Source organism: Mesoplodon bidens (assembly GCF_964165515.1).
Source record: "Mesoplodon bidens genome assembly, chromosome: 3".
NCBI lineage: Eukaryota > Metazoa > Chordata > Mammalia > Artiodactyla > Ziphiidae > Mesoplodon > Mesoplodon bidens.
The window spans coordinates 135146-162289 of NC_138178.1; the positions used below are offsets into that span (position 1 = coordinate 135146).

The following is a 27144-nucleotide window of genomic DNA, read 5'->3' on the forward strand; positions in this document are numbered from 1 at the left end:
AGAGCAACCTGGAGTTACTGACCTGGGCATGGGAGGAGAGACTGCATGTTAAGCATTGATCTTACAGGACAAAACAAAAGATTTCAGCAAGTTAGTTTGGGTGATCTAATAAGTTACGTATCAGTTTATCTGTTAGTTTTAGGATTTAAACACCTAATAATATTTTCCTGATGAGTTAATTTCCCCCCAGACAGATACGAAAATACTTTTTACTCAGAAAATGAATGAGCTTCTTCTACAAAAACTGGGAATTAAAGACTGTTTGGGGAAAGCTCTTTCTTAATTACAATGGGATAATTCACCCCACTCCCTAACTTCTCAGCACATGTCTATCTTTTAAGGTGTAAACCCAGTACATCAACTGCTTCAAGTGCAACCAGAAGAGAGTGAAGAACTGAGCTGGCCTGCAGAGAAGAAGATGAGATGATCAGAAACAGTCTTCCCATTAAACTAAAGCAGGTAATTTTATTTGTTCAAGGTATAACTCTTAAAACTAAAACAAGTTAAAGTAGATAAAAATCACTTATTAGTCACTCATGAGTAGGTTCATGTTATTGAACACTATCAGAAAAACAGAAAGTGGATCTCTTGGGTGACTAATACCCTTTAATATCCAAACCACAACAAAAATAATCATCCTTTCTGATATATTCCAATTCCTATCAAGGTACTCAGAGCAAAGTACTTTGAGAAAGTGTGGAGAACATATTAAAGTCAGCAGATTCCAAAATAAAATTTATTCTTCACATGGTTGTATATTCAATTACATTTTATTCTCAAATCAGCCAAATTTTCCATTTTAGACAAGAACGCAATGCCTTAAAGGCAAAAGATACTCTCGGATATGATACCTATGCCTCTCCTTTTATATCAATTTGGCATCCATAGAATCCTAACTTAATCATCAAAATAAATGCCAAAATCAAATGTTACTCACTTACAGTGAAACTTCCTCATACTTATTTTCTCAGAGTAGACAACAATATGAGGAGAAAGTAGTGAATGCATCAGACACTCCACTTGCAGAAGTTTTAGGCTGAGGAGCTTGCTGAATGTGATCTCTATGTAAACTTGAAGCTTCAGAACAACAATACAAGCAGGTTTCTCTTCAGAAATTGAGGTGGGTTAAAGAACAAATATTTTACTATTCATTTTAAATTCAGAAATAAAATCCAATGGTACTCTGAGACAAGAGAAACTCACCAATTTTTAAAACTGGGTACACGAGAGAATCAATAGCAAAACAGCTAGTTCAGTTACAGCTTTGTGTATTAAAGACAAATTTGCAAGGGATGTGTCCTATAGACCTCTTTTCCTTGCATCAAATACTGTGAGACCAATGACAATTTGCTGCTTCTTACAGACATTCAGCATTTCCCCTCACTGTGATATTCTTCAGATCATCAAACATCAAACTGGATGTTGTCAGCTGAATTACAATCATGCAAACCGAAAGATAAAGAATATTAGTCAACCTCTCACAGTCAGCTGTGTTCTTTCAAACAAAACATCAAATATTCCATGTAGCAGAACTGAAACTCACTTGCAATGATGCCTAAACACTTCTGAGAGGAAAAACAACTGTTTTTCTGAGAAAAAAAAATGGTATAAACGAAATAATAGAAAATATTCACATAACCCCAAATTTAGCTACCCATAAAAGGATCATATTTTCAACATTCTTTTAGCATGTATGTGTATTATAGTTGAAATTATCAAATTCATTTTTGAGAAGTCATATTCCAATTCCAGTTCTCTAAAGGTATGGGGTGTCAGTCTACTTAAATCAGAAAGTTCTAATAAACAGAAGGCTGGGATTTTGGAAAGCTCAATGCTCTGACCAATCAAGTTCTATAAATTGTCATCTTCTTCACCAATGGTAAGGTATCATGGAGATCTTCAGAATAATCTATTTTCAAACATATTGTTATGCATTATAATCAGTGATTTTCCAAAATGAAACACTTTAAAAAGAAATACTAAAATGATTCTTTTCCTCAAAGGTTCACAAATAATTTTTTCCTTTCCTTCTTAGGGCAAAATCTTTGATTTGGGAAACGCAGCATTAAAGGGGTAAAATGCAGCCATAAGCAATCTGGGGGAAAGACAAGTGTGGCAATTGGTTCTGAAACTCACCAGTTAGGGTCTGTGGCTGTGAGATTTACTTGTGAGAAGGATCTGACATCAAATGGCACTTTGACAGTGCAACCTATATAAATCAGTACCGCTCAAATCTTGTTCAGGATATTTTAAGTAACATTTTAAGATGGGATTTCCACACCAAGGAAACATGCCTTTGTTTTTAGTTTATTGACTATTCTTAACAGCACATTTTTATCAGGTTGGATTGGGGCAATCAGGAATTCTATAATTGGTCTTTGATTGGTTAGTGGTTAGTCAAACTTTCAAAAAAAGGTTAAGAATACCGGAATAAAAATTAGGCCATGAGCAACTCCAAATACCATAACAAGAAACATAATCTTAAAAAATGTCCTGAAGATGTATGGTTTAGCTGCAGATAAGACACACACCCCTATTATTGTTGAAATTGCACTTTGCAACACAGGGTAGCCTAGCAGATACAATGCCTCGATGTTTTTTTGGTTTACTGAGGGCTTTGAACTGGAAACAAATGCATAGGAAATGTGCGCAGAAAAATCAAAAGAAAACCCTATACAAATGACAAGATTAAGCATGGATATGGAATCAAGGTTGACGTTCCAGAATGCCATGAAACCCGTTACCCCCACAATCACAGAAGCGATAGCAAAAGTTACCCACCAAGAACACAGCGGGTGAGGGATTAACAGAAAGGAAACAATGAACATAGCTGTTGAGGCAACAATTACATTTTGAACAGTGTTTTCTAATATTGTAGAATACTGATCAAAATATATGAATGCCTGGTTATACACCATTAGGGGAATTTCACACTTTTCGGCCATGTCTTGGAACTGGAGTAACATCAGCTTCTTATTGGTTGAAGAAGAAACACCCATGGTCTGAATGAAGGCTCGGGAACAAATGATTTCCTGTGATGATGTAATGTTAATACCATACATAAAAAGTGGAGAATCTATTACAAAATTGGGAATATTTTTTAGAAAAGTTGTCATTTACATCGTGATGGTGGTTTTCCATATATTTCACATATTCTCGTAACCAAAACTCTGTAAGATTTTTATATACGTAGTCACTGTTTTCAAAATCTACAAGACTTTTTTCCAATTTTTGCCTAGCATCTCCATCCCAATAGTCAAGAGCTTCAGTAACAATAACCATAACCCTGGGACCATAAGTTGAAAAATGTTCTTCTTCTACATTAAAATACGGTGTGATGTAGGAGTCATCACTTGCCAAATTTCGGAGGTCTAAACCTTCCTGCACTTGAAAACACCCATATATACTACTTATGACGTACAAAATGTATATAAGCACTACAAAAAACTTGGACTCAGTGCTTGTGAGAAAAGGACCAAAATAGTCTCTAAAGAACTAATTCATTGGGTGGATATCAGCTTGATGTTTGTCTCGGAGAGAATTACATGGGAGGCAGCAAGGCTTTTTTAATGAGGAACACTTTTGGTCAGGAGTTTCTGGTTTCTTCAACCAGCGTAGAAACACTACTTCTCTTTTACCATCCAGGGCCATAAATGCTCCAAAACAGGTGAGGTTATAAAAATAACAAAAGAGCAGGGTTGTTCCTGTATAGATGCAGAAGTATTGTACGGACCTGAAAGAGGCCATAATTCCTGTATAGAAGGCCAGGATGTTGGTGATGGTGGTGATTGTAATGGACACTGCCACTTTTGAACAGACATTGGACATCCGTTCTTTTATGCTATCCATGAGGTTGGTCTTCTGCCAGGCCGAAATCATGATAAACGTCATCGACCCCAACGCCTGTTAAAAAAAGAAACAGAATCTTCATACATATGAACATCCATTAAACATTAAACAGATCAGTTTACACCATTTCTTTGTCCATCTCTTAAGACCTTATTTATCTTCCTCAATCTGTGTTTTGATATGTCTTTCTGTGATGCTTTCTCTGGTTGCCTCTGAATCCACAACAGAACTTATCACTCCTTGCTCTGTAGTAGCTCTGTGCTTTGTACAGACTCCTATTTGCACAGAGCACAGTATACTCTGCTCCTAGTCATCATCTAGGCTGTTTTAATGATGAGTCAGGAAACTGGCTGCTGGGTGTTAGGTGAAGTAGGATTAGCAATGTATCCTTGACTCCATTAGAATACTTGAGAGACCATTTTCTTCCATAAACCATTTTATTCTAATGCACTAATGTTGAGCCAACATACTGTTGCTTAAAATATGAGCTGGATTTATCTGTTCTACAGTTAGCATCTAGCTATCAATGTGGTCTGATTGTAGAGGCACCCCATAGTTTATAGACACACACACACACACACACACACAAATGCAGTTTTCCTGCTAGTCTGTTTTTGATACCCAGAAGGCTGTCATTCAAACTTCACTTGCCCAGGTTAAGGCATTATCTCAATAAAATGCAGGCTCTCTTGAGATCAGAAATATGCACCAAAGTAAATATTAAGAATCCTTTATAGGGGCTTCCCTGGTGGCGCAGTGGCTGAGAGTCTGCCTGCTAATGCAGGGGACACGGGCTCGAGCCCTGGTCTGGGAGGATCCCACATGCTGCGGAGCGGCTGGGCCCGTGAGCCACAACTGCTGAGCCTGCGTGTCTGGAGCCTGTGCTCTGCAACAAGAGAGGCTACGATGGTGAGGGGCCCATGCACCACGATGAAGAGTGGCCCCTACTTGCCACAACTAGAGAAAGCCCTCGCACAGAAATGAAGACCTAACACAGCAAAAATAAATAAATAAAGCAAAAAACTCCTACCCCCAACATCTTAAAAAAAAAAAAAGAAGCCTTTATATATTAAATGCCTACTAAGGTAATCAGTCTTTTCCACAATGACGTTTCCTGATTGGTTTGGAATAAAGAGGACAGGAGAACATCTGAGGACTCTGAAACCAGCAATGAAGGCTAGGAGAGGAGGACCACAGAGAAGAAATGGGATTACAAAGGACAGCATGAGCATGTTGCAGACAAATTTCATCTCCCTCAAGCTTTCTACTGCTTTCATTCATGTACATCTCTGTTTCTGTGTATATTGATACAAATTCAGTACTTGGAACTAACATGCTGATTTTCATTTCAATTTTAAGAGCTCTTCTCCATGGATTACCTGGGAGGGTACTGGGAGTTGCACTTTGCCTCTGATTCAGACGTTGTATGCGTATGATCAAGGTAGGAGGGCCTACACTGACACAGCTTTACGTAGTGTGTCATAAACTGCATCCCGACACTCCCCCTGCTGCCAGCTTTGTGGATTTCAGTTGTATTCAGCTGAACAAAAGGGAAGAATCAGAGGAACTAAGGACGAAGAACAAACTCATTGATATTTATTAGGTTTTTAAAAACCAGTGTTTTCTTTATAGAACCTTGTTCAAAAATTGTCCTCATAAATTTCTTGAGTTACTGAAATCACAACCCCCCCACACACACACTCATACACACACACACACCCCTACACTCATACTTCTATGTATACAGAGACCGTACGAAGATGCTTTATATTAGATTGTTGCATAGAGTTTAACTATAGTTATTTATGACTGTAAGAACACTGAGAGCTTAAGCGTGTGTACTAGCAAGGTTTCCTCCACTGTCTCCCTTAAAAAATTAAATATTATTTCTTCCAAGTTGCTTACTTTCCAAAATATAAACATATTTATCTTCTCATGCTTATTGTAAAATAAATCCTGAAAGTACATGAAAATGCAAAGAAAAAATTTATACAACTGTAATTCCACCCTTCAGGGATAATCCTTGCTAATATTTTAAGTATAGCCATCCAGAATTTGCTCTATACAAACATACACATATATTTGTATATCTATTTTAAACATCTTGTTTCATAGCCAGCATTTTTCATTTAAGACTTTATATCTACCTCTTTTTAAAGAGTGAATAGGACTCCAAAACTTTAATATGCTATGTTTGAGTGCACCGATCCCATGTCGATATGGGATTAGGTTGTTCTTGTTTTTTCCTATTCTAAATCACACTGAAATGAACATACATGTTCTACTTTGTGAGCACTTGTCCAACAATTAGGACAAACTCCTAGAAGTGGAGTTGGCAGGTCAAAGGTATTCCCTTTTAAATTTTAACTCTTTTGATTTGTTGCAAAGTTGTATTTTAAAAGTGCACCAATTTACAAACGTCCCCCAGCAGAATATAAGTGTTCAGTTGCATACAACATTCCCCAAATCTTTTTTTTGTTTGTTTGTTTGTTTTTTGTGGTACGCGGGCCTCTCACTGCTGTGGCCTCTCCTGTTGCGGAGCACAGACTCCGTACACGCAGGTTCACCGGCCATGGCTCATGGGCCCAGCCGCTCCGCGGCATGTGGGATCTTCCCGGGCCGGGGCACGAACCCGCGTCCCCTGCATTAGCAGGCGGACTCTCAACCACTGCACCACCAGGGAAGCCCACCCCAAATCTTTAATCTTGCTAATATTCATTAATAAGAAAAGAAAACAAAGGTGTCTCACTTTTGTTTTAACTTGCATCCCTTGATTAACTGAAAGGTCAAATATTTTTTCTTATATTTTCAGTGATTAGTATTTTGGATTTTGTGTGTTTGCTGTGTGTGTGTGTGTGTGTGTGTGTGTGTGTGTGTGTGAACTGCCTGTTCATGTCCCTGGTCTGTGTTTTTCCATTTGGGGTACTAGATTTTTCTAACTCTAAAGACACAGAATTCCATCAATTTTCTTCTTTCCTGATACCCCATTTTGGATCTGTAGAGCCACCTAAATATAATTATTCAGCTTAATCTAACACAGTCCCCTTCCATTATCCACCCCACACCCCCACATACACAATGTGCAGCCTCACGTTTTGTTTTACTCGCCTAGAATAAGAAATGGTAAATTTGCAACTATGATCACAAATGGCACCCCAATGTACATCAGGCCAAAGCCGCTCACCACTGCCAAGGCAGCAGAAATCGCTCCAAAGGCTGCAACCCACATTTTGTTTCGTATACAGTCACACCTGTAAATTTGGAGGGAAAAATCATGGAACTTGTAGTGGTAGCTTCCATACTGAAATTCCAACAATTCATAACATTCCTGAATTGGACACCTATACAGAGAGCCCTCTTGGGCAATAATTCTCATACCTGTCTGCTGGAGAACTTTAATTTCCAGGCACTAGCCCAGACCAACTGAAAAAAAAAAGGGGAGGTCGGAGACAGAAAAGTTGGGAATCTGTACTTTTACCAAACTATACTGATTGATTCTTACACATCTAGCCAAGCACAAATCCACTGACTGGCATTTCAGGACCACAAAGATATACTAAAACACTGCAGATGGTTAATTCCACTCTGATCTTCAAAGGAGTGTGAATGGAACACAACAGCAAATGGAAGTACCTATATCCAGTTGTCTTCTAACCCACCTGTGATTCCAGTTAGCCCTAAACACAATCCTAAATAGCTCCTGTATTTCAAAGCTGGTTCAATATGTATCTGGCTAACAAAAAGTATGAAAGCCTCCTTCCAGAAGCAAAAAGAACTACAGTCCTGCAGCCTGTGGAACAAAAACCACATTCACAGGAAGATAGGCAAGATGAAAAGGCAGAGGGCTATGTACCAGATGAAGGAACAAGATAAAACCCCAGAAAAACAACTAAATGAAGTGGAGGTAGGCAACCTTCCAGAAAAAGAATTCAGAATAATGATAGTGAAGATGATCCAGGACCTCGGAAAAACAATGGAGGCAAAGATCAAGAAGGTACAAGAAATGTTTAACAAAGACCTAGAAGAATTAAAGAACAAACAAACAGAGATGAACAATACAATAACTGAAATGAATACTACACCAGAAGGAATCAATAGCAGAATAACTGAGGCAGAAGAACGGATAAGTGATCTGGAAGATAGAATGGTGGAATTCACTGCTGTGGAACAGAATAAAGAAAAAAGAATGAAAAGAAATGAAGACACCCTAAGAGATCTCTGGGACAACATTAAACGCAACAACATTCGCATTATAGGGGTCCCAGAAGGAGAAGAGAGAGAGAAAGGACCTGAGAAAATATTTGAAGAGATTATAGTCAAAAACTTCCCTAACATGGGAAAGGAAATAGCCACCCAAGTCCAGGAAGTGCAATATTTGAAGAGATTATAGTCGAAAACCTTCCTAACATGGGAAAGGAAATAGCCACCCAAGTCCAGGAAGTGCAGCAAGTCCCATACAGGATAAACCCAAGGAGAAACACTCCGAGACACATAGTAATCAAATTGGCAAAAACTAAAGACAAAGAAAAATTATTGAAAGCAGCAAGGGAAAAATGACAAATAACATACAAGGGAACTCCCATAAGGTTAACAGCTGATTCCTCAGCAGAAACTCTACAAGCCAGAAGGGAGTGGCATGATATACTTAAAGTGATGAAAGGGAAGAACCTACAGCCAAGATTACTCTACCCGGCAAGGATCTCATTCAGATTCGATGGAGAAATCAAAAGCTTTGCAGACAAGCAAAAGCTAAGAGAATTCAGCACCACCAAACCAGACCTACAACAAATGCTAAAGGAACTTCTCTAAGTGCGAAACACAAGAGAAGAAAATGACCTACAAAAACAAACCCAAAACAATTAAGAAAATGGTCATAGGGACACACATATCAATAATTACCTTAAACACAAATGGATTAAATGCTCCAACCAAAAGACATAGACTGGCTCAATGGATACAAAAACAAGACCCATATACATGCTGTCTACAGGAGACCCACTTCAGACCTAGGGACACATACAGACTGAAAGTGAGGGGATGGAAAAAGATGTTCCATGCAAATGGAAATCAAAAGAAAGCTGGAGTAGCAATACTCATATCAGATAAAATAGACTTTAAAATAAAGACTGTTACAAGAGACAAGGAAGGACACTACATAATGATCAAGGGATCAATCCAAGAAGAAAATATAACAATTATAAATATATATGCACCCAACATAGGAGCACCTCAATACATAAGGCACCTGTTAACAGCTCTAAAAGAGGATATCGACACTAACACAATAATAGTGGGGGACTTTAACACCTCACTTACACCAATGGACAGATCATCCAAACAGAAAATTAATAAGAAAACACAAGCTTTAAATGACACAATAGATCAGATAGATTTAATTGATATTTACAGGACATTCCATCCAAAAACAGCAGATTACACTTTCTTCTCAAGTGCGCACTTAACATTCTCCAGGATAGATGACATCTTGGGTCACAAATCAAGCCTCAGTAAATTTAAGAAAATTGAAGTCATATCAAGCATCTTTTCTGACCACAATGCTATAAGATTAGAAATGAATTACAGGGGAAAAACGTAAAAAACACAAACGCATGGAGGCTAAACGCTACGTTACTAAATAACCAAGAGATCATTGAAGAAATCAAAGAGGAAATCAAAAAATACCTAGAGACAAATGACAATGAAAACATGACAATCCAAAAGCTATGGGATACAGCAAAAACAGTTCTAAGAGGGAAGTTTACACCTATACAAGCCTACCTCAAGAAATAAGAAAAATCTCAAATAAATAATCTAACCTTACACATAAAGGAACTAGAGAAAGAAGAACAAACAAAACCCAAAGTTAGCAGAAGGAAAGAAATCATAAATATCAGAGCAGAAAAAACTGAAATAGAAACAAAGAAAACAATAGCAAAGATCAATAAAACTAAAAGCTGGTTCTTTGAGAAGAAAAACAAAATTGATAAACCATTAGCCAGACTCATCAAGAAAAAGAGGGAGAAGACTCAAATCAATAAAATTAGAAATGAAAAAGGAGAAGTTACAACAGACATCACAGAAATACAAAGCATCCTAAGAGACTACTACAAGCAACTCTATGCCAATAAAATGGACAACCTGGAAGAAATGGACAAATTCATAGAAAGGTATAACCTTCCAAGACTGAACCAGGAAGAAATAGAAAATATGAACAGATCAATCACAAGTAATGAAATTGAAACTGTGATTAAAAATCTTCCAACAAACAAAAGTACAGGACCAGATGGCTTCCCAGGTGAATTCTAGCAAACGTTTAGAGAAGAGCTAACACCCACCCTTCTCAAACTCTTCCAAAAACTGCAGAGGAAGGAACACTCCCAAACTCATTCTATGAGGCCACCATCACCCTGGTACCAAAACCAGATAAAGATACTACAAAAAAAAGAAAATTACAGGCCAATATCACTGATGAATATAGATGCAAAAATCCTCAACAAAATATTAGCAAACAGAATCCAACAACACATTAAAAGGAGCATACACCATGATCAAGCGGGATTTATCCCAGGGATGCAAGGATTCTTCAATATATGCAAATCAATCAATGTGATAAACCATATTAACAAATTGAAGAAGAAAAATCGTATGATCATCTCAATAGATGCAGGAAAAGCTTTTGACAAAATCCAACACCGATTTATGGTAAAAACTCTCCAGAAAGTTGGCATAGAGGGAACCTACCTCAACATAATAAAGGCCACAGCAAACATCATTCTCAATGGTGAAACACTGAAAGCATTTCCTCTAAGATCAGGAGCAAGACAAGGAGGTCCACTCTCACCACAATTATTCAACACAGTTTTGGAAGTCCTAGTCACGTCAATCAAAGAAGAAAAAGAAATAAAAGGCATACAAATTGGAAAAGAAGACGTAAAACTGTCACTGTTTGCAGATGACATGATACTATACATAGAGAATCCTAAAGATGCCACCAGAAAACTACTAGAGCTAAGCAATGAATTTGGTAAAGTTGCAGGATACAAAATTAATGCACAGAAATCTCTTGCATTTCTATACACTAATGATGAAAAATCTGAAAGAGAAATTAAGGAAACACTCCCATTTACCACTGCAACAAAAAGAATAAAATACCTAGGAATAAACCTACCTAGGGAGACAAAAGACTTGTATGCAGAAAACTATAAGACACTGATAAAGAAATTAAAGATGAAACAAACAGATGGAGAGATATGCCATGTTCTTGGATTGGAAGAATCAATATCCTGAAAATGACTATACTACCCAAAGCAATCTACAGATTCAATGCAATCCCTATCAAATTACCTATGGCATTTTTTTTACAGAACTAGAACAAAAAATCTTAAGATTTGTATGGAGACACAAAAGACCCCAAATAGCCAAAGCAATCTGGAGGGAAAAAAACGGAGCTGGAGGTATCAGGCTCTCAGACTTCAGACTATACTACAAAGCTACAGTAATCAAGACAATATGGTACTGGCACAAACACAGAAACATAGATCAATGGAACAAGACAGAAAGCCCAGAGGTAAACCCACACACCAATGGTCAACTAATCTACGACAAAGGAGGCAAGGATATGCAATGGAGAAAAGACAGTCTCTTCAATAAGTGGTGCTGGGAAAACTGGACAGCTACATGTAAAAGAATAAAATTAGAACACTCCCTAACACCATACACAAAAATAAACTCAAAATGGATTAGAGACCTAAATGTAAGACTGGACACTATAAAACTCTTAGAGGAAAATATAGGCAGAACACTCTCAGACATAAATCACAGCAAGATCTGTTTTGATCCACTTCCTAGAGTAATGGAAATAAAAACAAAAATAAACAAATGGGACCTAATGAAACTTCAAAGCTTTTGCACAACAAAGGAAACCATAAACAAGACGAAAAGACAGCCCTCAGAATGGGAGAAAATATTCACAAACGAATCAACAGACAAAGGATTAATCTCCAAAATATATAAACAGCTCAAGCAGCTCGCTATTAAAAAAAACAAACCACCCAATCCAAAAATGGGCAGAAGACCTAAATAGACATTTCTCCAAAGAAGACATACAGATGGTCAAGAAGCACATGAAAAGCTGCTCAACATCACTAATTATTAGAGAAATACAACTCAAAACTACAATGAGGTATCACCTCACACCAGTTAGAATGGGCGTCATCAGAAAATCTACAAACAACAAATGCTGGAGAGGGTGTGGAGAAAAGGGAACCCTCTTGCATTGTTGGTGGGAATGTAAACTGATACAGCCACTATGGAGAACAGTATGGAGGTTCCTTAAAAATCTAAAAATAGGGGGCTTCCCTGGTGGCGCAGTGGTTGAGAGTCCGCCTGCCGATGCAGGGGACACGGGTTCGTGCCCCGGTCTGGGAAGATCCCACATGCCGCAGAGCGGCTAGGCCCGTGAGCCATGGCTGCTGAGCCTGCGCATCTGGAGCCTGTGCTCTGCAAGGGGAGAGGCCACAACAGTGAGAGGCCCGCCTACCGCAAAAAAAAAAAAAAAAAAAAAAAAATCTAAAAATAGAATTACCATATGATCCAGCAATCCCACTAGTGGGCATATACCCAGAGAAAACTACAATTCAAAAAGCCACATGCACCCCAATGTTCATTGCAGCTCTATTTACAATAGCCAGGTCATGGAAGCAACCTAAATGCCCATCAACAGACGAATGGATAAAGAAGATGTGGTTCATATATACAATGGAATATTACTCAGCCATAAAAAGGAGCGAAATTGGGTCATTTGTTGAGACGTGGATGGACCTAGAGACTGGCATACAGAGTGAAGTAAGTCAGAAAGAGAAAAACAAATACCGTATATTAACGCATATATGTGGAACCTAGAAAAATGGTACAGATGATCCGGTTTGCAGGGCAGAAATAGAGACACAGATGTAGGGAACAAATGTATGAACACCAAGGGGGGAAAGCGGCGGGGGTGGTGGTGGTGTGATGAATTGGGAGATTGGGACTGACATGTATACACTGATGTGTGTAAAACTGATGACTAATAAGAACCTGCTGTTTAAAAAAAATAAAAATTAAAAAAAAAGTAAAGCCTCCTTCTAAAAGATTTTCATACTCTCCTCTGCTGGAGAAGTGGGCTCTAGAAAAGTGGCTACTAATTGCAAAAAAAAATGTGATATGTACTCCATTTTGAGTAACACAAGCTATGCCTGTTTCTTGGTTGGACCAACAGAAATGGGAATACATACACAGCAATTAAAGAATGGGTTTAATACTTTTCCTCCCAACAACCATGACTTTACATTTTAAAATACTGACAACAGCCTCTGGTTTTCTACTTTACTCATTTGCTAACTGCTCCAAAACAAATGACTGATACCTACCTCTAGATATTTTTAGCAGGAAAGAGAAACTAAGTTTGGTTTGAAAACTGGGAGAGTCAACTAAGCAAATGGAGCTACTGATTCCAAAACAGCAAGAATATAACTAAAGACCTTATTCAGGCAGGACCAGATTAAAATAGCTAAACTTTCTTATTACTACCAAAAAATTAAAAAAAAAACAAAAAAAACTACACTGTGCCTGTATCTCAGTTTTTCTCAAACTGCTGGTGCTGTCAGTTAAACTCAGGGCCCAAAAATAAACACACACACACACACACACACACACACACACAGTCTCACTCCAGAGCAAAAGTAACTTTCTTTGTTATGACAAACTTTGATTATAACAAATACTTTCTTAAAGTAACAATACTGGTTTATAGGAGTTTAAGATAAGAAAGTAATGCAGATGAACCGTGAAATCAGAAAGGTTAATGAGGATAAAACCTACATGTGACATGTTTATGCCCATTCCTTCTTTCAGGTTTCTGGGTTTTTTTGGTGTAAATTGTTCAGAGGATGGGGGAATGAGGTATTTTATTGGCTAGAGTGACTTGACTTTGACCAGTTGCTGTGTTGACTTTTTCTAAATGACCTTTATTTTAATGGAGGGAAGATGTGAATGTGGAGCACTGTGTGGTGAACACACTTGCAGATTTTCTAGTCCCCAAGAAGGATCTTGGTTAAGCAGTTTATCAGAATGACTTCGGAGAGTCTTAGAACTTTAGAGTCCTGCAGTCCTGGAACACAGCTCTGCAGATTCTGATCTATAGGTTTGTAGAGAAGCTGCAGAATCCAAGTGTCTAAAAATTTCTTCATATGATTCCAATGCTCAGGCAGTTAGGCATCACTGGCAGCAAAATGGCCAATTTTCTGAATTTTCTATTCACTTAGCAGGGGAGGGCTAAATTAGAAATCATTCCACTTAGAATACAATCTATGTATATGCTTGGTGAGGGATCCACATCTTCCTTGAAAGATAATGATGTCTATCAAGACGAAAGAATAGTTTACAGTGTATTTGAGAAGGGAAAGATTCTCTGGATTCTTTTCTGAAATTGATCTCACATTTGGTGTAAGTTTCATCATTTCCAAAATGTCAGACAATTTTGAAATAGTCTGGAAGCTCAACATACCAGTACTTACTATAGAACGAAGTTCAATTTGGAGTATACCTTTTGAGAAAGTCTTACTATTGTTTAAATGACTTCACTGCAAGACAGTAAATATGGAACCACAAAATGTGTTTGAATAATGGTTCTGTATGAGGTAAATGCATGTAGGCAAGGAATAACTTTCATATATAAGTGTGTGAGACAGGCAGGATGGGGATATCTTAGGGACTGTCTAGGAGGCCCCACCCAGAACAGAGATAAGATTCTCAGTGATAACAGAGAACTGGGAGTGAGAGATGTCAAGGAACTTACAAAAGGTCTCACAGGAGAATCAGTTGTATATTCAAACCCAGAAAAAGCATCTATTAGACCATCATTCAGCATGTATGGCTTAAGAATCTTCCTCTTCCCTTTACTCTTCTCCTTGGGCATGTTCCAACCCAGGAATTAGTACAGCAAGATAAGAAGTGATAGAAGAGGGCAGGGAAGCCCTTTTTTTCCCCCATAAAAGGCTTTCCCATGCAGTGTGCTCCAGCTAAGAGAGGGGGAAACCTTAGCTTCAAATCAAGTCACCACTTTTTATTTATTACATGGACATGGACATTTTAATTCTGATTGGAGGACTCTGTCTTACCTAAGAATGACAATGAAAGTCACAGGGCCTGCCTCAGTTTTTATGGGGCAGAGGAAGAACTTGCTCTACCTACAAAACTTAAAGGGAACAGAGGGAGATGAAAATAAAGTTGCTTTATGTTTACACCTCATGTGTCCTGTGTGTTCAATATGTTGGTTACATAAGCATAAAAAGTCTTCAAAGACAAATGTAAGTCATTTTCTAATTGCCTTCAATACAAGATTTTCTGCATTACTGTCCACAATTATTTGCTACAGATAAGCAAGAATTGACATAACTTTGTATATTCAGAGCCAACTATCCAGTAGAAGACTTTTGTCAAACTAGTTCTTGGTACCTTATAGATTCCATACTAATTTAAAAAATTATTTATCCTACTAACTTTAACAAGATTGAATTTTGCTTTCTTTCCTCCCCCCCCCTTCCTCCCTTCCTTCCTTCCCTTCTTCCTCCTTTTTTCTTCCTTCTTTTTTTGTTTCTTTATTTTCTAAGGGATGTGATCTTCCTTTCCAGAATAACAAAGTTATAAATTAGTTTATTGACTCTAAAGATGCACCCAGTGTGGTTACGTCCCTTTACCTATTGGAGTCTCACATCTTTCTCTACCTTAAACCTAGAGAGTTAAATTATATCATTTTCCCCCAAACTTATGTACTTATGAGAATAAACTAGAGAAATTTTTGAAATATAGATTTTCAGATTTAGCCTCCAGATACTTGATTCAATAGGGCAGAGCCTCAGAATATGTGGTTTTAGGGCTCTCTCTGTGACTCTGATGTGAGAATCATTAGAATAATATTATTTATGAGGTTCTTTCTACATCGAAATTCTATTTTTTTGGGGCTGATATTTTTCATATTTTAGCTTTCTGGCCATAAGAGCTCAAACTAACCCTAATGCCTAGATAACAAGTGCTTAACAAGGTAAACTCCACACCAGAACAATGGAGATGCCCGAGTCAATTAAATTAGAGCTAACTTTTTTGTAAAGTTAAAAGTACTAGTTCAAATTTATAATAAAAATAAAGACTTGTTTCTTAGCTCTATCAGCATATCTGCCTCCAAATGACACAACTAATCATAACTGGCACAACATGTAAGGTAATAAACATATGCCGCATCAAAAAAAACTGGCCAAAATTTCTTTTTACTGTTCCATTTGATTGCATACTATTGCTAATGGGCAAAATTTTTTTAAGTCATTAGGTTTAAAAAATAAGAGTTTACTGCTAGACATCAGAAAAATGTAGAGTAAGAATTTTCCACTTCTTGTCTCCCAACCGATACATAGAAAAACAAGCAGAAGTTGTCAGAACCAACTCTGTGATCTCTGGAAAACAGTCAAAAGTTTACAGAGGGCTGAAAGAAAAAAAAAAGGCAGGGGGCCTTTAAAACAGTAGGAAGGTTTGTAGTGAGTTTATATTCCCTACCTCACCTCCCTCTCTGGTGGGACAGAAGTTTTAAAGTGGCAGTGACCATAAAGTGGCAGATGTGTTAAACTGGCCATAGTCTTAAAGTGACAAGAGTCTTAAAGCAAAGTGTTAAAGCAACAGCAGTCTTAAAGCATCCACAGCTCATGTTACCAGTGTGAGACTACTTCCTTATTTCTGGAAGGGGCAGAGCAGACCTTATTCACATAATGTTTTATATATATAAACTGTCTAGGGACTACCTGAAGGACTGATGCAAGGCACTCCTCTGTTTTGTCTAACACAAAACTCAGGTTGAGAAAGGTGGAAACACCACAAACTGAATAAACAAACTTCATATGCATAGGGCAAAAGATTACAGCCCAAACATACAAAAGACTGCCTAAGGTAGAAGCTGGGGAGCATTCCTCTGGAAGTTTAGAATATTCACAAGTGCCTGTGTATACTGGGGAATTTAGAAAGTCACCCAGGGCAAGATATAATGCTCAAAAAGGACTTAAGACACTAAGCTTTCACCTATGGCTAATCCCCAGTCACGGCATAACCCTGGGTAAGTGTTGAAGGAGAGTCCAGGCACAGAACCATTTTGAAAAGACTGGGAGAGCTCCTGGAATGCAAGGAAATTTCTGTCAAAACACTACCTGAACACAAGCTAAGGAACGAGACTTCAGTGACAACATAAACAAGGAATACAATCTTTGCAATAATAGTTTGGGAAAGTTACTAAGAAGATCAACTACTACAGTATTAAACAAACAAGCAAACAAACATCAGGAAACCCTGGGGAGGTAGGAAATCTGATTTCCAGTTACCACATTATAATTGTCAAATGCCAAGTTTTCAACAACAACAACAACAAAATCCCAAGGCATACAAAGAAATAGGAAAGTATTGCTCAGGCAAAGGAATAAAATAAATTGACAGGAAAGACAGAGACAGGACCTAGTAGATAAAGACTATAAAACACTGTCCTAAATAAACTTAGAGAACTAAAGGTGAGCACTGACAAGGATATAAGGAAAATAATGTATGAACAAAGTGATCATTTAAATAAAGAGATAGAAAAAAACTTAAAAGGAACTAAAATTCTAGAGCTGAAAAGTACAATTGAAATAAAAAACAAAACAGTAGAGATGTTCAATAACAGATTTAGTAGGCATAATAAAGAACCCATGAACTTGGAGATAGGTCGATTGAAATTACTGAGTCTGAGAGGCTGAAAGAAAAAAGAATTAAGAAGTGAAAAGTACCTCACAGACCTATTAGATTCCAGCAAGCAAACCAACATACATATTATAGGTGTCCCTGAAAAAGAAGAGAGGAAAAAAAGGCAGAAAGAATATTTAAAGAATAATGACTGAGAACTTCCCAAATTTGATAGAAGACATGAAACTACAAATCCAAGAAACTTAACAAACTCCAAGTAGGATAACCTCAAATGATCCACACCAAGAGACATTATAATCAAACTATTGAAAGATGAAGACAAAGAGAGTCTTGAAAGCAGCAAGAAAGAATCAACTGATCACATACAAACGATACTTAATAAGTATAAAGGTTGATTTCTCCTCAGAAACCATGGAGGCCAAGGGACAATGGATGATGTTGAAAGTGTTAAAAGAAAAACCCATCAACTTCAAGGCAGTGTCCAGAAAACTCTCCTTCAAATATGAAGGAGAAGTTAAGACATTCACAGATAAAGAAGAGCTGAGGGAATTTGTTATCACTAGGCCTGTCTTATAAGAAATGCTGAAGGAACTCCTTCGGATTGAAATGAAGAAAAAAAAAAGTAACCAAAGTCATGAAGAAATACAGATCTCCAGTAAAGGTAAATACATGGGCAAATACAAAAACAAGTATTATTGTATTTTTGGTTTGTAACTCTACCTTTTATTTCCTACAGAATTTAAAAGACAATTACATAAAAGTAACTATAAATCTATGTTATAGTGCATACAATGTATAAGGATATAATTTATGACAACAACATAAGGGAGGGAGGACAGAGATGTATAGAAGTGGCATAGTTAAAAGTTAAGTAGGTATTAATTTAATATAGATCATTTTAAATTTAAGATGCTATATGAATCTCCATGGTAACCACAAAGAAATTCTCTAAAAACCATCACAAAAGGAAATGAAAAAGAATCAAAACAGCTCACTAGAAAAATAGAAACTAAACATAAAAGAAGGCATAAATCAGGAATTCACTGGTCCAGTGGTTAAGACTTGGACCTTCCACTGCCTGGGCCTGGGTTCAATCCCTGGTCAGGGAATTAAGATCCCACAAGCTGTGCAGCATGGCCAAAGAAAAAAAGGCATAAACAGATGAAATGAAGGACAATAAGCTATAATATATACAGAATACAAACAGCAAAACAGCAGGAGTAAGTCCTTCCTTGTCAGCAATTATTTAAAATCTAAATAAATTAAACTTTCCAATCAAAAGGCAGATATTGTCAGAATGGATAAAACAGCATGATTCAACTATATGCTGTGTACAAGAGACTCACTTTATATCCAAAGACATGAATAGATTGAAAGTTAGAGTATTGAAAAAGATACTCCATATGAATAGTAACCAAAAGAGACCAGGGGTGGCTATACTGATATCAGACAAAAATAGACTTTATTTCAAAAACTGTTAAAAGAGACAGAGGGACACTATATATTGATAAAAGGGCCACATTAATCAGGAAGATATAACAACTATAAACATAAATTAACCATAAAACAGAGACCCAAAATATATTAAGCAAATATTAACAGAATTGTAGACAGAAATATATAGTTCTACAGTAATAGTTGGCAAATTCAATACATCACTTTCAATAATGGATAAAATATCTAGGCAGATAATTTATAAGGAAAATGAAAACAAACATACAAAATACCATAACTTATAAGATGTAGTGACACCAGTGCCCAGAGGTAAATTTATAGCTACATTAAAAAAGAGAAAAGATCTCAAACCACTTTGTGGATTAGACATCTTGTGGAACCAGAAAAAGAAGAGAAAACCAAACACAAAGCTAACCGAAGGAAGAAAATAATAAAGATTAGAACAGTGATAAATAAAATTGAGAATAGAAAAACAATAGACAAAACCAACAAAACCAAAAGTGGTTATTGAAAAAGATCAACAAAATTGACAAACATTTATCTAGAGTGACAAAGGAGAAAAAAAAGATACAAATAACTAAATCAGATATGAAAGTGAGGACATTACCACTGAACTTGCAGAAATGTAAAGGATTACAAGAGAATACTATTAACAACTTATGCCAACAAACTGGATAACCTAGATAAAATGCACAAATTCCTAGAAATACACAAAAACCTAAACTGACTCAAGATGAAATAGAACATTTCAACAGACATGTAACAAAAAAAGGATTGAATCAGTAATCAAAAGCCTCCCAACAAAAAAAGTCTAGGACCAGATGGCTTCACTAGTGAATTTTACCAAACATGTAAAGAAGAATTAATACCAATCCTTTTCAAACCCTTCCAAAAAGTTGAAAGGAAGGGAACACTTCCTAACTCATATGATGAGGCCATCATTACATTGATATCAATTCCACACAAAGGTATCACAAGAAAGCTACAGATAATACCTCTTATAAATATAGATACAAAAATCCTCAACAAAATTTAAGCAAACACAATTCAACAGCATATTGAAAGGATTATACATCATGACCATATGGGATTTACCCCAGGAATGCAAGAGTGGTTCAACATGGGAAAAATCAATCAATGTAATATACCACACTAATAGAACAAAGGATAAAAACTACATGATCATCTCAAAAGATGCAGAAAAGGCATTTGACAAATTCCAATATCTTCTCATGATAAAAACACTCAAAAACAAGGAATGGAAGGAAAGTTCCTCAAAACTATAAAGTCAATAATGAAAACTGCACAGCTAACATCATACTCAATGGTGAAAAATGGAAAGCTTTCCACCTAAGATCAGGAACAAGATAAGGATGCCCACTTTCACCAATGATATTCAACATTGTACTGGAAGTGCTAGCCAGAGCAATTAGACAAGAAATCGAAATAAAAGGAATTCAAATTGGAAAGAAGAATTGTAACTATCTCTTTTCACAGATTATATGATTATATATATGAAAAATCCAAAGACTCCACAAGAAAACTACTAACGTTAGTAAACAAATTCAGTAAAGCTGCAGGTTATAAGATAAACACACAGGATTCAACTGTTTCTATCCATGCACAATGAACAATCTCAAAACGAACTTAAAGGGCTTCCCTGGTGGCGCAGTTGTTGGGAGTCCACCTGCCGATGTGGGGGACACGGGTTTGTGCCCCAGTCCAGGAGGATCCCACATGCTGCAGAGCGGCTGGGCCTGTGGGCTATGGCCGCTGAGCCTGCATGTCCGGGGCCTGTGCTCCGCGACGGGAGAGGCTGCGACGGTGAGAGGCCTGCGTACTGCAAAAAAAACAAAAAAAACAAAAAAAACGAACTTGAAGTAATTCCATTTAGTGTTTAAAATAATGAAATACTTAGGAATACATTTAACCAAAGAAGTGAAAGACGTGTATGCTGAAAACTACAAAACATGGATGAAACCTAAAGAAGACCTAAATTAATGGAAAGACATTCTTAGTTCATGGGGAGGAAGACTTAATATTGTCAAAATGACAATCTCACCTAAGCAATCTACAGATTCAACACAATCTCTATCAAAATTCCAATGGCTTTTTTTCCCCAGAAATGGAAAGGTCAATACTCAAATTCATATGGAATTACAAGGAGCCCTGGATGTCCAAAATAAACTTAAAATGAAAATAATTGGACAGCTGAGATTTCCAGATTTCAAAACTTATAACAAAGCTACAAAAATTAAAACAGAGTGGTACTAGTATATGGATTGACATATAGACCAATGGACTAGAACTGAGCATCTGGAAATAAACCCATATGTCTACAGCCCATTGATTTTTGACAAGGATGCCAAGTCCATTCAACTGGGAAAGAACAGTCTCTTCAACAAATGGTACTTGGACAACTGGATTTCCACATGTACAAGAATGAAGTTGGACCCCTACTCCACATCACATACAACTATGAATTAAAAATTGCAATCACCTAAATTTCAGAGCTAAAACCATAAAACTCTTGAAGGAAACATAGGGTAAATGTGCATGACCTTGGACTTGTCAATGGATTCTTATATATAACACCAAAAGCACAAGTAGCAAAAATAAAAATAAATAAGTTGAATTTCATCAAAATTAAAACTTTTGTGCATTAAAGGACATTATCAAGAAAGTAAAGAGATAAACTACAGAGTGGGAGAAAATATTTGCAAATCATATATCTTGATAAGGATTTAATATCTAAAATATATAAAGTACTCATCAACAATAGGACTCAACACAACAAAAGGACAAACAACTTCATTAAAAATAGGCAAAAGTGGGAATTTCCTGGCAGTCCAGTGGTTAGGACTCCACGCTTTCACTGCCAAGGGCCCGAGTTCAATCCCTGGTCAGGAAACTAAGATCCTGCAAGCTGTGTGGCACAGACAAAAAAAAAAAAAAAAAAAAAAGGGCAAAGGACCTGAATAGACATTTCTCCAAAGAAGATATACAAATGACCAGTAAACACATAAAAAGATACTTAACATCATTAGTTACTAGGGAAATGCAAATCAAAACCACAATGAGATGTCACTTTGTACCTACAAGGATGGCTATAATCAATAAAACAGAAAATAACAAGTGTTGGTGAGGATGTGGAGAAATTGGAAAACTTACACATTGCTGGTGGGATATAAAATGGTGTAGCCTCTGTGAAAAAATAGTTTGGTGGTTCTTCAAAAAGCTAACCAGAGAATTATCATACAACCCACTAACTCTACTCCTAGGTATATACTGAAAAGAACTGAAAACAGGTTCAAACAGAGATTTGTACACCAACGTTCATTGCAGCATTATTCACTATAGTCAGAAGATGGAAATATTCCAAGGGCCCATAAACAGATAAGCAGATAAAATGTGGTATATACATAAAATGGAATATTATTCAGCCATAAAAAGGAACTCATGCTACAACATGGAAAAACCTTGAAAACATTATGCTAAGTGAAATAAGCCAGTCACAAAAGGACAAATACTGTATGATTCCACTTATATGAAATCTCTACAATAGGCAAATTCATGGAAACAGAAAGTAGATTAAAAAGTAACCAAGACTTGGGGGAGACAATGGGGAGTTATTGCTTAATGGTTACAGAGTTTCTGTTTGGGGTGATGGAACATATTTATAAAGAGATAGTTGTGATGGTTGCACAACAGTGTGAATGTAATTAATGCCACTAAATTGTACACTTAAAAGTGGTTTTTAGGGACTTCCCTGGTGGTCCAGTGGTTAAGACTCCATGCTCCCAGTGCAGGGGGCCCAGGTTGGATCCCTGGTCAGGAAACTAGGTCCCGCATGCCACAACTAAGAGCCTGCATGCCAGAACTAAGAGCCCACATGCTGCAACTAAAGATGCCATGTGCCGCAACTAAGACCCGGCATAGTCAAATAATTAAATAAATATATTTTTAATGGTTTTTTAAATGGTACATTTTATGTTATACATATTATATATACATTATATACATATATATCACCACAATAAAATATTTTTAAAGTTAGTGTTTTAAAAACTAATAAAAGTCTTTTACCTGTAGCATGATGTGATTGCAAATAATATGATTAGAAGGTATGCCAAGTGGAACAAGGGGATCACTGTCATAGAAGTTGCCTCAAATTCCAGTTGTCTAGAAAGTGATGTAAAGTAGATCACCTGCCACAAAAATATACTCAGATAAGTAACTTTTAATTCTGATATTGTGTGTGTTACAAATGATATTGAAACATTACAGCTTATTGATCGAAACATTAAAATTCAGAAAAGAATCAAACTGTGTGGATTATGATTTTACAATAAAGAAGGTAATAAAGATTTGCTTCTTCCCACAAATCTCTAGCATGCTGTCCAAAGTTTCTTTCAAAAATCTAACGTTTAAAACTCCTGAATATATGAAACCTTAATCTTATATAAAAAATCATTAATAACTATAGACATTTTGTTTTTTTCTAAATTTTATTAGGTTGTTATCTTTTACTATTTTAATTGCACAAATATCATTTCATTAAGGACTGGGTATTCAAAGGCTTTTTCCAGAAAGTGTCTCACTTTCACCAGTTTTATTCAGAGTATTAGGTTTGCCAGCCCAGCAATTACTGAACAGCTAACATGTGCCTGGCAGTATGCTATAATTTACTTTTAAAATGCTCAGCATTCTTTTTCAACAAAACCATGGAACTTTTGCTTATAGATTTGCTTTTTTTATTCCACTGAACTCTAAACAAATTTTAGGGGGCTCCCAGAAACAGCAAAGACTTTAACTAAAAGTAAGAATTTCAAAGTAATTTGACCAGAAAACCAAACTAAACCTTAAGATCAATGTCTGTACTGAACAGAACAACCTTGAGGATGTACAATTTGTGTTTTTCAGCAAAATGTTACCAAGGATTTAAGATGTCTGGCTTTTTTTTTTTTTTTAGGTCTTAGCTCTCTTTTTTATTTTATTTTATTTTTAAAAAATTTTATTGTAGTATAGTTGATTTACAATTAGTTTCAGGTGTACAGCAAAGTGAATCATATGCGTATATCCACTCTTTTAGATTCTTTTGTGGCATTCTTCAGTGCACTATGTTAAGAAAGTTGGATTAAGGACCAAATACAGCAGAACACACCCAGCTTCAAGTCAAGGGCTCCATCAAGTAATTAGGGAGTGCGGTTGGAACAAGTCTTCTTATCCCTCCCACCTTCACCTGGCCTCCCTGCAAAGCCCCAGCCGCTAGGTACCTGGATCTTCTTCAAGGCCAGACTCTTTTCAAGGTTGCCAACTTGGTTCAGGAAGTGGATCAGCCACGCCTTGCTACGTTCGCTGTCCTCTCCTTCGCCGGTCTTCAGGTAGGACCGCAGCCGCATGGCTTTGGCCTCCAGGAGTAACTGGCTCAGTCCCATGCTCTCACCTAACACAGTTCCTCCAAGGATGTTGGCCAGGTAGGTACACGACCTGGCCGGCTAGGCTGTAGATGGGAAAAGTGATGTTTTTCAGGTTGAGGACACTGTTCGTTTTCCAGGTGAACAAGAGTGGGTTGGAGGGTACACAGTAGCCCTTGTTCTTCGAGCACACCTCATTGTAGAGGATCTGGGTTCCGTTTGCCTGTGTCACAGACAAAGCCTGAACCGCGTCGTCCACTTCACTAATTTCTGATAAGGTTTCTTGTTCCAGCAGCGAGTTGGTGTTGGAGACCACTAGAATGGAAGCATAATTGACCTCGGTGCTCTTCCTGGCGATGGAGAAGAGACTGGAGTCGTTGGCGGTGAAATGTCCCTGCACGAAGCGTCGCTCAGCCTTGGCGGGGCTCCCTATCGGGGTGTACTGCTCCTCGAGGTCTTCTTCTTCTTCCTTGGGCAGGTGAATCAGGCCAGTGCCGAGGACGGCTGTTAAAACCATGGGCAGCAGCAAGGAGATCCAGGGGTGCGAGCCCACCTCCCATCCCAGCCGCCGGAAGGCCCGGGAGAGCGGCGCCTCCAGGCAGTCGGTGTGGCAGTGGGGCCTCTCGGACACTCCGTTCTCAGACTCCGACGCCAGCAGAGGCTGCGACTCCGGCGGGACCCCTGCGCGCTGCGCGGCAGCCCAGCCCAGCTCGAGCTCCTGTCCCGGACCCGACGCCGAGAGCGGCTCCGGCTCGGGCTCTGCGGCCGGGAGAGGTTCGGAGCCGGGCCCTGCCGGCGGCTGCGGCCGGCTCTCCGAGTCCGGCCCAGGCCCCGCCTCCGGCCCCTGCGCTCCGGGCCCCGGTTCCTGCCCCGCCTCGCGCCAGGGCGCCGCCTCTGGCGCAACCTTACCTAGATTAAGGCTCATTTCCGGGAAGGAAAGGCGACGTGCTCAAACAGGACAGCAGATTGGAAGGGCACTGCTGGACGGAGCGCCCATCTCCACCCACCCGACGGTTTCCTGGAGAAATTCTGAGGGAGTCTGTTTGAGCCCGGAATGCTCGCGCCCGGAGGCTGGAGCTTCACTGGCGGCCACGTGGTAGCCTAACCAGCCCCAAATGTGTCCCTGCGCCCAGCCTCTCAGGATTCAGTGAATACAAGAAACACTTCTTACAGGCGAATGGAATCGTGCCTGTCACAGGACTCACAATTTGTTGGCAGAATTTGCCTGGTTCACGGGCGCACCCCCCCACCCAACCCCCGCACGTGCGCGCGCGTGCGCGCACACACACACACACACACAAATGGCACAGATATGTCATGTGTTCTAAGTGGCAGCTTTTACCTTTGGGGGGATCATCCAGAAGCATGGTTCTCAGGGTAAGGCTTTGGTGAACCTGGTACACCTAATTTAGTTGTTTTTATTCTTTAACTACAGACATAACATTCTCCTTGTAAAAAGTTAGAAGTAAATGCATAGAATGAAAAGTGAAAAAAAAGAAAATAACCCAAAACCCAACCCTAAAACTTCCTTCTGTCCCATTCCTACTCTTAACAGAAGTGTTAAAAAGTGGGTGTTTATCCTTACAAACCGTTTTCTTTGCATTTGCAGGCATATCAAAATATATGCAAGTATATCTTTTCCATGAGTATTATTGCACTATCTGTGTATGCAGATTACATTGTTCACCAAATATGTCAAAGGATCTTAACATGTGACTGCATGTAGAGTTATCTTACTCTTTTGAATTGCTTTATAATTTTCCAGTGTATGGGTGAAACATAAATTAATGATCCATAACCCTATTGATAGATCTGTGGGTATTTTAGAGTGTTTTGCTGATATAAACAGTGCTAAGTGAATGAATGTCTTTTACTTAGAACACAAGAACTATATTTATGAGATGTTTTTGTAGAAAGGGATTTACTGGGCCAAAGGATATCCTTTTTTTTTTTTTTTTTTTTTTGCGGTACACGGGCCTCTCACTATTGTGGCCTCTCCCATTGAGGAGCACAGGCTCCAGACGCGCAGGCTCAGCGGTCATGGCTCACGGGCCTAGCCGCTCCGTGGCATGTGGGATCTTCCCGGACCGGGGCACGAACCCGTGTCCCCTGCATCGGCAGGCGGACTCTCAACCACTGCGCCACCAGGGAAGCCCAAGGATATCCCATTTTAAGTTTCAGAGTTACTGATAAAATCCATAGAAGTTGTATCAGTTTACACCCTCATAAACAGTGCATGAAGTTTTGTTTTGCCATAGCCTGTCCCAGAATGTCATTAAAATGTTTGATTTGTGCCACTGGTATCTTATTTTGATGTTACTTTTTTAATTTGTTGCTTAGACTCACCATATTTGCTCTCTGGGTGAACTATCATCTTATATCTTTTCCTGGTTTCCCTTTTGGACTGTTAGAATTTTCTTCTTGATTATAGAAACCATTCATATACTAATGAAATGACCGTTTTGAGTCATGAGTCTCTCCACCCCACTACTCTCCCATCCCCATTTTGCTGGTTGCCATGCCTTCTGTTTGTAGTTGAATTAACTAATTTTTTTAAAATGAGTTCTGGATTTTGTTTCATAATAGACAGCTGTTTCCCTTTCAGTGATTATAATCTACTTTAAATTTTTTAAATTCACTCCTTTTTTTTATTCCTGAGGTATAGTTGATT

General features: G+C 38.1%; 1 protein-coding gene across 1 annotated transcript; it reads right to left on the bottom strand.

Moving 5' to 3' along the window:
• Window positions 1–445: 445 nt before the first annotated feature.
• PTCHD3 (patched domain containing 3) lies at window positions 446–25648 on the bottom strand. The gene is given in 8 exon segments (XM_081227715.1): window positions 446–3108; window positions 3110–3495; window positions 3499–3886; window positions 3888–3903; window positions 6958–7100; window positions 23143–23264; window positions 24333–24524; window positions 24526–25648. Coding segments are annotated over 8 exon segments (2823 nt in total). The 5' UTR covers window positions 25399–25648; the 3' UTR covers window positions 446–2405.
• Between the last annotated feature and the right edge of the window lie 1496 nt (window positions 25649–27144).